Genomic DNA, 12,254 nt, shown 5'->3' with positions numbered 1-12,254 from the left:
GGGGTTTGTTATATTTCCTCTCCCCGCCTTCTCCTCTTGCATTAGTGTGAGCTGGAGCATGAGACAAAACAAGGTCTGTTTGGGTGGAGGGATCTGGACTGTGGGTGTGTGTTACCAGAGGAGAATTTCCCTTTCAGTTCTTGACTGTTACGTGATGGAAAGCTGCAGTAATAGGGTGTGCCCATGGCCCCAAAATGTTCACTTGGTGCCTTTTTTTCATAGAAACATGCAGATGATCTATCACACCTTGCTTAAACCATGTTCTAGGTCTATAGATTAAATTTGAAAGAACTATTTGAAGGGTATTAAACCTTTAACTGCTTCTATCTATCTATCTGTCACGCGTGTGGTAAGCACGAGAGCAGACAATGAGTATAAACGAAAATAAAGAGTTTTAATCCACTCAGATCAAATAAACTATATCAAGGCAGGCAGGCAGAACAACAAAACCACACGAACATAAAGATGAGATCGGACAAACGGAACTGAAAAAACACAGGACTTAAGTACACAGGGGAATTAACTAAATTAACACGACACAGCTGAAGACGATGATACGATTAAAACGAACTAAAAGGCAGGGCACACAGAGCACATGGTACACGACAAAAACAATCTAATCTATCTATCTATCTATCTATCTATCTATCTATCTATCTATATAGATAAAAATATTGTTGGGGGAGTAACTTGTTATATGTAACAATGTTATTTAATTCAATTAGCATACAAAATAAACTATTAAATCTATTGCAGTTACTAAGAAAAAATGGAACTACTTTTAAAAATGTATATGCATATGATTTTGAATGCATATGAATCTGAATTATCTTCAGAACAATTGTAAAAAGACATGGCAAGTCGGCTTTTGTGGTCATTGTGCTCATAAATTATTATTAAATAAATCTATCTATCTGTCTGCTGTTAAGAAAAAAATCATGTTTTTTCATTGCAAATTCTAATTGATTAATCAAAGTGCACAGAAAATACAGATAATGCAATAAAAATCAATTAAAACACAATGACATAATAAAAACATAAAATATATATATATATATATATATATATATATATATATATATATAAACTAATTAAATTATTGTAACTTCTTATATTCAAATAATATGATGTTGACACTGTCAGATCTATAAAAAACACACCCCACAACAAATATAAAAAATAATTTTATTTCAGTTTGCAATTCACAAAAAAAAAAAAAGAGACAAGGCTGAAAAAAATCTGCATGCATCAACCTGCACTGCAACAGTAAGAAAATGCAGCTTTAGCATATTCATACAAACTGACACTCATTTTCATGCAGAACTGGGCTGATCAAAGCTTTGATATCACATATGTTGAACGAGGTTGCAGGAAACAGAACTTGACAGCTTCGTTGTACAAACAAACAAAAAAAGTTCTCCTTTGATCCAGCTGTACCAGAAACCAAAATCAATGAAGGACAAGTATGATCCAACCGCAGTAATTACATAATGAATAATTCAGTGGTTGCCTTACCCGAAATGCATGTTCAGTACGAAACACAGCAGTTAAGTGAAAAAAAGAGCATGATGAATGTTAACACGTGACTTTCTGACATGCCTAATCAGAATGTGTTGAAGTACCACATAAACATCTAATTATGGCACTGCAAACATCCCAGCATCTGAAAAAGTGCAAGAAGATCAAACTTTGTTTATCAGCAAGCTCAATTACACACAACTGTGATGATAATAGCGTATCTATCAAGGCTGAGTTTTGAGCTCAGTATAATCTTTTTTTTCCACTGCGTTGTGAATGAAGGTGTTCAGGAGAAAATTATGAGACTGGTGTCACAGACATGTTGTTAAACTGCTCTCTAGTAAATCCACCCATATACATCACATATCCAACACAGACCCCCATCACACACGCACATATTTAAATAATGTTTTTTAGGCAAAATAATGGTTTTCTCAGGCATGTAATATTTATAGAGAAACTGTTTTGTGAGGAAACTATCAATTTCTGAAGCCATTTAAATGCATTGAATCCTTCAAGTGAAGGACAAGTGTTTGCGACCCACTAAGTGCGTCACTAGACGTTTTTGACATCTGTATATTACAACATCTTTAGGAAATGATTTTATTCAAAATTTGTTTTAAGTGCAGCTTTTAGAAGCATTTGAGATTGTAGTAAGCTCTTTGGAAATCTCACATATTTATGACATTTGATCCTTTTAGAAATGTTAATGAAGCAATATCATCGCCGTTGTTCTGAATACTGCAGGAAGTCACAATAGCACTGATATTCAGAACTCAAAACATTGCTGCGTCTGATATTTATCTAATATTTAATACAGCAGTTAAAAAAGAAAATTTCATATTGAGTAACTTACTATATTGTATTTTCACTCCAGCAACTAAAAATTCCAAATGTAGTCTAAACAGAATCAACTGGTGTGTCTCTTCAGTGTGTTATTCATTTCAGAATAAATTTAGAATGAATTGGTTATGTAAATGATTCAACGACTCATATAGATGGTAGCTAGTTTAATTCCTGAATAAATCTTTGTATTTCACTCACACACATTCAGTAAAGTGCAGTACTACTAACACAGAAAAGTTGCTCTGCGGCTATTCACTGTTGGTTAGGCTGCATTTGCACGACTACATAGTTCAAGTGACCCAATTCAGTTTTTTTCTCCAATGTAGCACAGATCAGATATGACCCACAAACATGTAAACATGGAAAAAGCACTCCACTTCTGATATTCTCAGATCAGTTTCAGGCCTCATTCATATATGGAAATGAAGCTGTTACGAGCTGGATATGTTCACTTGAGTCTGCCATGTAAGTGATCAGATCAGATATTCCCATCGATGTCAGTCATATGCACTTTAAAATATAACGGTGGTAAATGACAGCTCAGGTGGACACCAATTGTGATTAAACGATTTCAATTCTAGCAAAAGGAAATTCTACCCTTTTCAAAAGCTTGTATTACCGTTTCATCTGCCTCCATTGCAAAACATGCCATCTTTACTTACTTTTTCATCTAATTTTTCCAGGTCAGTACATCTACCTTGGGCTATATTGCCAAGTGTATGGAGAGAGTGCAGATATCTGATATGGGTCATTGAGAAAAATATAGTCAAAAACTGGATATCGGGTATTAATGCCTGCAGTGTAAAGGTGGCCTTAGTGGCCATTTAGACAGAATGTTTTTTTTTTTTAAATGTTAAAGATAAGCATTTCTTTTTAACTAACGTTGGTTATTGGAAAGCCTTTCAGGATCACACACGACATTCGTTCACTCCTAAACTTTACTTTTATACAAAAATTCATTTAAAATTCTATTTAGAATTTTTTACATTCAGGCACATTTTAGCAAACGCTGCCATAACGCTTCTGTACCTTTAGACGTACCATGAAGATAAATACACCTAAAATTGATCACACCATAGTCAGTGCAAGTCTTTCATTAATCATAGGATCTGTTTGGACGGAGATCCACAAGTCTTCATTATTCTGGCTGCCGTTTTTCTTTTTCTTCTTTTCTGTTTTCGTATTTGTGACCGAGGTCTCCCCTTTACGACAACAACACCGGCATCCGTCAACATTACGACAGCAGCAACAATGACAGCAGACCAGCAGAGATGTGAAGAGGACAACCAGCGGTAGAGTCAGAAGCACTACCAGGCACACCGTGTTGTAAACGCTCTGGTCGTGCTTGGATGAAGCGAGGTTCCATATATCATTGAAAAACTGCAGGATTTCCTCCTTCATGGTTCAGCGAGAGTTCTTCAGAATCCCTTCGGAGTTCCTATAGAGATCAAATCCAATGCGATCTGAGATGCAAATCCACCGTAGATCCGATTAAACCAGTAATTAGCATGGGATTTCTATCTAGAGATCAAGAAATTGTCCATTTGATCCAGATCCAACACCTGCTAAGGCCTGCTAAATGTTCTTATGTCATAGCAAATCCCATCCTGAGGAAATATCACACAAGCCAATTGTAATAAATGGTGGATGGACAATTTCGAAATCCTTGATGCACACAGTTATTGCTTCAAATTTAAAACTACACAGTTTATCTCATAAAACGCCTTGCCTTTGGGGTTTAAGAACAAAGCAATGCTTATGAGATGTTTCTCTTTGACTTTTCACGATTCATATCTTGTGGCTGTGAGAATTGGAGAGCTCGTGGGTCGTGTTTATACTGGGTGGATTCCTCTCAGCATCGGTCCCTCTGGAGACTCCAACTCTATTTTAGTCTCTTCTGCCTTGACTCTCACAGATGTGATGGAATGAGGGCATTTCTGAAGAGCGAGAGAATAAAGAAATATCAAGAAAAAGAGAAAGAGAGAGAGAGAGCAGAAGTTAAGTCAGCTGTGGATCCTCAAGTGACTCCATGTCTCTCATGTATTATGACTCTCATCACGAGCGCACAGCTACATGAGTGAAACAAAAGATAATGTATTATTTTAAAGGAACAAATGAATATACTCAACTAGAAACACTCTGACGTCAATGCATATACCACAATGATGGTCACAAAAAGATATGCTCAGCAAAACCACCATATGACAGATAACTGACGGTTAGAACAAACACCACAGCAATATAATCTTAACAATGTAATAATCAAGCAAATTGTACGGCAAGGTAAATGAAGTTAAAATATTACATGTGAAAATATCTTAAGTCGCTCATCCTTGGGTTTAGACACTAACACAAGTCATTCTCATTGGTGGATTGATTTTTCATGCAAAGATACACCTCATCAACCCAAATTCATAATTATTGTACTTTATTCATGATTACTATCTTTGAAATAAAGAGTACATATATTTTTAACATCGATTTATTTTGATACACATTTTCCCACCACCCTGCACCTGATACTTGCACTTTAAAATCTTAACCATATGCCGTGAATTAGGTGGCTTCTTAGAAGTGACATCAGTTCTTTGGAAGGAAAGAACAAAGCATTAGGCAAACTTTACTTTGATGACTCAAACATGTTTCTTGTTTTGTTTTTAGACTTACTGTAAAGCCTTAAAAATTAAATGTCTACCCTGTTGTGCCAGTATACAGGATAGATCAATAGATTTAATAGATACCACTATCGAAATGCTTTCTACATTTTAATCATCTGCTAGAATATTGTATTTTTTATAGCTAGTAATGGTCTTCATTAACTTAAACATCCACCCTGTTACACATGAAACATATGTCATGTAACAGGGTGAACAAATTTCATGTTTTTATGTGAAATAATTGGTCATGATTATTATGTTCTACTATGCTGTGCTTGACGAGTGTTTTTCTGTAAGACAGACGTTTTCTCCCTCAGGCTAAAAAAAATACACTTTTTACTGTTTTGTTTCTCAACAACCTTGCTCAAAATCCACCACACTGTAGAAATGATTCTTTGCTTACTCGCTGATGCTTTTTTTTTTTTTTTACCCCATATTGATTTGTTTATCTTTTGTTTCTTTTCATCAGATACTAGACACACCCATACAATAGACATTTTCAGAATTTAAATACAACAAAATTTGCTTTACAAACTACAGAAACGAATTTGAAATCAAGACACCACTGGTGAATTGGGTAAGAAAACTAACCTCTAGATATCACCATACTTGTGGTTACCTTATGGTCACTGGTTAAACAAAGTACATTGAGTCGTTTTCTAAAATATTCAAGTGAGTCATTATATAATTACATATGCACGAATTTGCATACATTATAACACAACTAGAACAGAAATATGAAAAATTAAGGAAAGCAGGTTCAAAGTTACTGTTTCATTGTATCGAGATATAAAAGTTTTCACAAACAGGCCTTTAGACATCACTTTTTATTACTCTGTCAATCTGAAAATGCTTTCCACAACTAGAAAAGAGAAACGCCAATAAGAGAAAAAATATAATTTTGAGAAAACTATCAAATTGTACGCAGAATGAAATCTACAAATAAAGTGTGATGAAATAAAATCTTAAATATGTATTATGCATGCTTTCTTTGCACTGAGTTCATGGAAGTTAGGGTATTACATATTATCATAGTTCCCCCACTCCAAAAAAAAGAAAAAAAAAAAAAAAAATCCTCTATTTCCCAAATGTTGTGTTGCGCAAACTTTTTAAAGCCTCAGCATCTTGTTTTGGCAGTGCATGGTTCATGCGGGTGATATGTTCGGCCTGCTTCCTGCAGACAGTTTCACAACAGGAAATCCGTTAGTGCAGAATAATTTTTTAGATGTGATAAACACCTATGCAAGAAAAGGCAAATCTCTTCTCAAATGCAGACAATTTAAAGACCCTCCAAGAAGCTTAGCACTGAAAGGCATCATATCATGTTTTCTGTTTTGAAGTTTCAGCCCTAGACTTGCTTAACACTTCAAGAGCATTCAGTTCTGCGTTCTTACTCTCATCCTTCACCTCCTCAGCACGGCCCTTCTGAAGAAGAACAATCACTTTAAGTAATTCTCAGATCGGCAGAAGAATGTTAAACAGGAAGACTCTCTCAGCTTCACACAAAGCCAGGATGGAGCTCAGAATTTCACTGACAACATCAGTTACATGCAAAGACATGCTGTCGTGCAAGTCAAATTCCTCCAAATATTGAGAAGAGATTCTTAGATTAAACTAGGCGGACAAGTATTTTTGTATAAGGCTCACAAGCAATTTAACACATTTAGAAAAGACAAATACAGGGACGTGATTAACCTCACACAAGAGAGGACACTGTCTAAATACAGCACAGGCCCTCAGGGTCCAAAATGTGTCTGAGAAAAAGAGGGCGAACAGAAAGTGCTGCGCAATTGCTTAGTTTCATATATCAAACAAAGGCTAAAGAGTCTGTCTTATATTCAAACACTTGCATGCTTCTAGACCCGTTATGGAAATATTTACAAAACCTGCATAAACCTCCACCTGCCCTTCATTTACGGTGCCCAGTTTATATTCATGAATGATTTGTATCTCCTGCCTTCCTGCTTTGGTGATGTCAAACAGCAATATTTTTCAGACTTGACAGCAAAGTGCACAATCCCAGGCCTCGCTATAAACAAAATGGTTTTACCACATCTTTTCCAAGACCAATCTGGAAAAAGGTCAACAGCTATTTAAAGAATATCAGCCAGACAGCAGTTGAGCAGGTCGTATCGCAGAATGCACATGTGGTATGTATCAAAATTAGAAAAACATATTCCTCAGCATGTCCACAAGCTTCTCCATTACACAGAATGTCAGTTACGACTCAAGAGGAGCTCGGACGTTAAAGGGGCATATGGCCTGAATTGAGTTAGCTGTTCTCAGTTATGCCACATGTGACAAACAGATGCTCATCAGGCCAGCAATCCATCATTTCTCAGCCCATAAGCATTAAACCTTACCGGCTCTGATGAGGGGTCAGTCCAGACGTCTCTGCGGGCATCACATAACCCTCGTTTCAGCAACACAATCTGGACTGCGCATATCCACTGCTGTACCTGGAGTCTGTGTGTGAGAGGAGGAGTCGAGTCACTGTTTCTCAGTCTTCCTGGGCCGTACAGTATAAGAAAGAGCCCTCTGTCTGCTCGCAACTCTTTTGCCTGACACACTGCATTCTTGTGGTTACTTTATAAACTCAACTTCCCTGTGATGTCACAGAAGGAAGGGAGGGGAAACGTGTCACTGTGTTTACATACTGCCCACAAACAGTTTTTAGTGTAATGAAATCATTTTGCAAGTTCACTGAAGAACAACAGTGAGAGAATGGTTTCAAATCCTTTCTTTTATTTTAAGTATTATGCTTTTAGACTGAGGTGCAGTACAAATCATTATTTGATTTATGGCTTTTAACATTTTGAAAATGAACACTGAATAGGGTTTACTCACACTTAGGAAAGCGCCACTATGCCAAAAAAAAGGCATTGGATATAAAGCGATTAAGCCATTCTTCAGTGATCCTTCAAAAATCATTCTAAAACAGCAATTTGGTAAATGTATTATTATTGTAATATTTTTTTGTTGAAACTGTTTTTTCAGGGTTTTTTTGGGCATTGAAGTACTTTTTTGACTATACACTTTTCACAATTAAATTTTTACCTATTACATTTTTTTTTTACAGTTCTTAGTGTAATTATAATACATTTAATATTAATATTTAATGAATAATATAAAACATTACATTTTTCCAAAAATAAAAACAAATAACTTATGAATAAAATTATATATATATATATATATATATATATATATATATATATATATATATATATATATATATATATATATATATATATATATATATTATATATATACATATACATATATATATATATATATATATATATATATATATATATATATATATATATATATATATATATATATATATACATATATATATACATATATATATATATATATATATATATATATATATATATATATATGTACATATACACACATATATTCGTAATAGACGTACATATATATGTAATCTCAAGAAAATCTTGGTAAGCTCTGGCTGAAACTGCAAAAAAAAAAAAACTACTATATTAATTTTATTAGGTTACATTGTTATTTTTGTGCTGAATAATTCCGTGCAGGTCAATCCACAAAAATTAGTTTGCCTTTAAAATCTTTAATCCAAATCTGACAATGTTCTTCCCCTCTGAAACAACTGGCCTTCTCTGGTAACAGTTTAACAGCTTGGGCATGACCGTAACATCCTTAACCAGGTTATTAGTAAAATGAACTTTTGGGAGGCCACGGTACATTATAAAGGTAACAGCTCTGTAATTTTTCCTGCAACTACATGGGCTGTACCCTTATCACACAGATAATATTCCCCGCTGCAATGATGGCAAGAAGCTGGGACCAAACCAAATTATTAATTTGCGTTAAAAATACTATATTAAGCTTTTTTATATATATACACATACACACTCGTGTCTGGTTTGCTACCCTTGTGGGGTATAATGATTTTTATACTGTACCTAAACAACTTTTTAGATTTTCAAAACTTCATTCTGTTCGATTTATTAGTTTCATTTCCCATGCCAGTAGTTTTTTTTGCCCTCAGTTAGGTCCCCACCATGACACTAGTCCTCAGGAATCTGCATGTGTTGCATACATATACTGTATACACGGGATGAAGCAACACAAACACTGCGTGCTTAAATCAATGAAGCATGGAAAAACAGAACTGAGCATTTATTTTGGACACGTTCAAAAGTTGAGCTTCTCTTAGTCTACCAAGCGAAACAGGAAGGATTCCAACCCTGCTGATGTTCATTTTTTAGCACTACTTTCACAATTTTTATTGTCCTGGCTGCTTTGTTAAACTTAAACAGAAGCGAGATAAGCATTGTCTGGCTTTGACGTGTGCGCATGTCAAATCTGTGAAACCTTCTACCAGACAAGTTGTTCTGTCCATGATGTTTACGTCAAGTAAACTTGGACTCATCTCTTGTGATGTCTCACATGAGATTACTGGGGTTATTCACACTCAACTGAATAGATCTATGATGAAGCAAGACTGCTAACCAATTCAGAAATGATCTCTCTCTACCTGCCTCTTGCAACATCTTTCTGTTTGATGTTCTGTCCTCTGATTGGACCCCTCAGAAGCATTGAACTGCACATCCCAAAGGCACAGTGTGTGCTTTGGAAACATTAGGGTGTTGGGTTTATGTGTAGTCCTTCTAATGAAAAATAAAGCAGGCTGCCTCTGAATCCAAATATAGCCCAGGCCCTTCCTAACCAGTCACAACTGTAGCTCATGAGTCATTCTAATGAAATGTATCAGAACAGTGCTATGAAAACAAGAGGAGGGCCCAGCGAATGCTCTGTACTCTGCCATAAATGGACCTGCTCCCTCCTAACTCACAATACTGCTAGGACTGAAGAATTGGGCAATTGACAGAGTAATTCCAACTTTTTCCATTTATTTTTTGTATACTGTTTCATTTCGAACCAAGGGTGAGGTAAAGTTTGTGTGTAAGATGAGTACATTTCATTACTAGACTTGAAGGACACATTTCTTAAAACAGGGAACTACCCAATTTAGAAAAGGCACAAGGCTACACGAATTTGTGCTGAACCTTGAAATTGAGCTTCCTGTTTTCACACTCACCCCACCTATACGCCCCACTGTCACACTTAGATAAAGATCAGTATGCTGTATTTCAAGAGCTGAAATTGAATGTGTTAAATTGAAGTCTAGAACAGATTTAAAGATTTAATTGAATTAGTCAAAGATTTAATTTGAATACAGTCAAAATACAGACTGCGCATCTCACGTGAACAGACTATATAGTTATATAGCTAATAAACTAAAATAATCTTCTTTTTTTAAGATTAACTGAATATTTATGTCAGTCGTTGGGGTTTTGCTTAGTGTTGAGCTGATTACCAATTGAATTGCAGGAAATGTGTGTGTTGCTTTATTCTATTCTTTCATTGAACGTATTTTGTGCTTAAAAACATAATACTGAATAACAACATACAAACACACATAAAATAATTACTTTTCTTAAATAACAACTGAATCCTGATTAGTATTTCAGTAAATTTCAGTCTTTTTTTTGAGAAAGTAGTGAGTACTACTACGACAATTTATCCAGGGCATTTTTTTTATTTAAAGGAACACTACACTGAAAATAGACTTAACTAAAGTTTTACCGTTTTTGAATCCACTCTATATTTTTCCTGTTTAAAACTTGACTCTTCTGTAGTTACATTGTGTACTAAGGCAGAGAGAAAATGAAAAGTTGTGATTTTCTAGGCTGATATGATTAGGAAGCATACTCTTACGCTGCTTTAGTAACATTTGATTTTCTATTGGTCTTAGTACTCGATGTACCAACAGAAGAGTTTTAAATAAATAATATCGAAACTCTTTGGTCATTTTTAAACAAGATGCTTATGGTCTAATTAGATTCAATGATCTTTGCTAAGCTATGCTAAAAGTGCTATCGCTAGATTTGGAGATCTTCTAAATTGATTCAGCTTTTTAACTCTGGAAGAGCCTATTTTAGTGTTTCTTTATATTAAGACAATGTTTAAGGAAAAAGTCATCTTCTGTGGAACACAAAATAAAATATTTTGAAGGATGTTGGTTTCCTCATGTAAAAAATATTGCAAAACCCTCCCCCAAAAAGCAAAACACACTACAAAAGTTCGCACTTTTTAAAAGGATATCTTTTTAAAACAAGTTGTGACTTGAGGGTTGAGTAAATGACAGAATGCATTTTTTTAAAGCACTGTCACTCTAACATTATCTAATGCATCTCAGATTTTTATTTATGTTATGACAGCAGTCTTGTTAACACAAGTACATCAGGTTTTAGATAGTCTAAACATTTGACGCAGATATGTTAGTGTTGTTGACATTGTTCAGAATATCAACCTAAATTACTCACAATACATAAGCAAGCAATCACTTGAGAAAGAAAGAGATGATTACAGAGATCATGGATAAATATGTGAATGTTTACGTCTGCTTTTGATAACGTGACAAAAATGTAACAACCTTACTTAATAGCTTAAAAAGACGGCGATATTAATGGCAGTATATGTTCTGTTAAAAATTAAAGTTCTTTTAAAGTACTGAATCGTTTTCATCTGACACCAGAAAGCTTGAAATGGAATTATTCATGTGAACTGAAATACTGTAAGACAAAGATTGGGTTCAGCCTGGACCATATTGAGACAAAAAGACAAAACCGTTGCAAAATAATTCCTCCCATAAAAGGCCTCAGGCCTGTACTTATTATTGGGTTTCCAGCCCTAAAGGGCACTTCTGTGGTTTTTGCACCGTATGTTGAGACATCTTGATAAAAGGACAAAAGCTTTGGCATGCTCACTAAAAGAAGGTTGATGTTGCCTGAGAGCATAAATTCCAACATGGCCGAGGAACTCCGAAAAGCCTGCTTTTGTACTAAAAGCTTCTTTTCTGGTAAGCAATATTTCATACGTCAAGCTGAAGTGTGCCCTAGAAATCCAACCAATATCTTTTCAACAATTGCCACGCATGTCACAAAATAAGTGCAACATAAACTTATTGTCTTTCTGGTTGAATGACAAAACGAGCTTCCAGAATTACACTTTTCTACAAGCAAAACATTGACTAATTCATCACGCACAGATGAAGAATGCTCATATTTTTCAGTTAGTTTAAAACTCATATTGCAGCCTAAATGAGCCATAAAGTCAGGATTGCTAAAATGATCTTATTTTGAAATAAATCTTTAAAAGTAGTTTTATGATATTAAA

At 34.9% G+C, this 12,254-nt stretch overlaps 1 protein-coding gene across 2 annotated transcripts; it reads right to left on the bottom strand.

The window, feature by feature from the left end:
* Positions 1 to 2,513: 2,513 nt before the first annotated feature.
* On the bottom strand, positions 2,514 to 7,595 carry LOC122323293 (uncharacterized protein KIAA0040). 2 transcript variants are annotated; one of them, XM_043217026.1, is made up of 2 exons: positions 7,385 to 7,595; positions 2,514 to 4,301 (listed from the first exon to the last, which is right to left on the bottom strand). In XM_043217026.1, the coding sequence occupies exon 2, from the start codon at positions 3,763 to 3,765 to the stop codon at positions 3,433 to 3,435; it is 333 nt and encodes a 110-aa protein (XP_043072961.1). In that variant the 5' UTR covers positions 3,766 to 4,301; positions 7,385 to 7,595; the 3' UTR covers positions 2,514 to 3,432. The 2 variants fall into 2 exon arrangements, with proteins under 2 accessions (XP_043072961.1, XP_043072970.1); XM_043217035.1 differs by lacking the exon at positions 7,385 to 7,595 and adding an exon at positions 4,494 to 7,361.
* Between the last annotated feature and the right edge of the window lie 4,659 nt (positions 7,596 to 12,254).

The sequence above is a fragment of the Puntigrus tetrazona genome, chromosome 2, assembly GCF_018831695.1.
Source record: "Puntigrus tetrazona isolate hp1 chromosome 2, ASM1883169v1, whole genome shotgun sequence".
NCBI lineage: Eukaryota > Metazoa > Chordata > Actinopteri > Cypriniformes > Cyprinidae > Puntigrus > Puntigrus tetrazona.
Note: the sequence above shows the minus strand (reverse complement) of the source record. Positions and strands in the feature narration are given on the sequence as shown.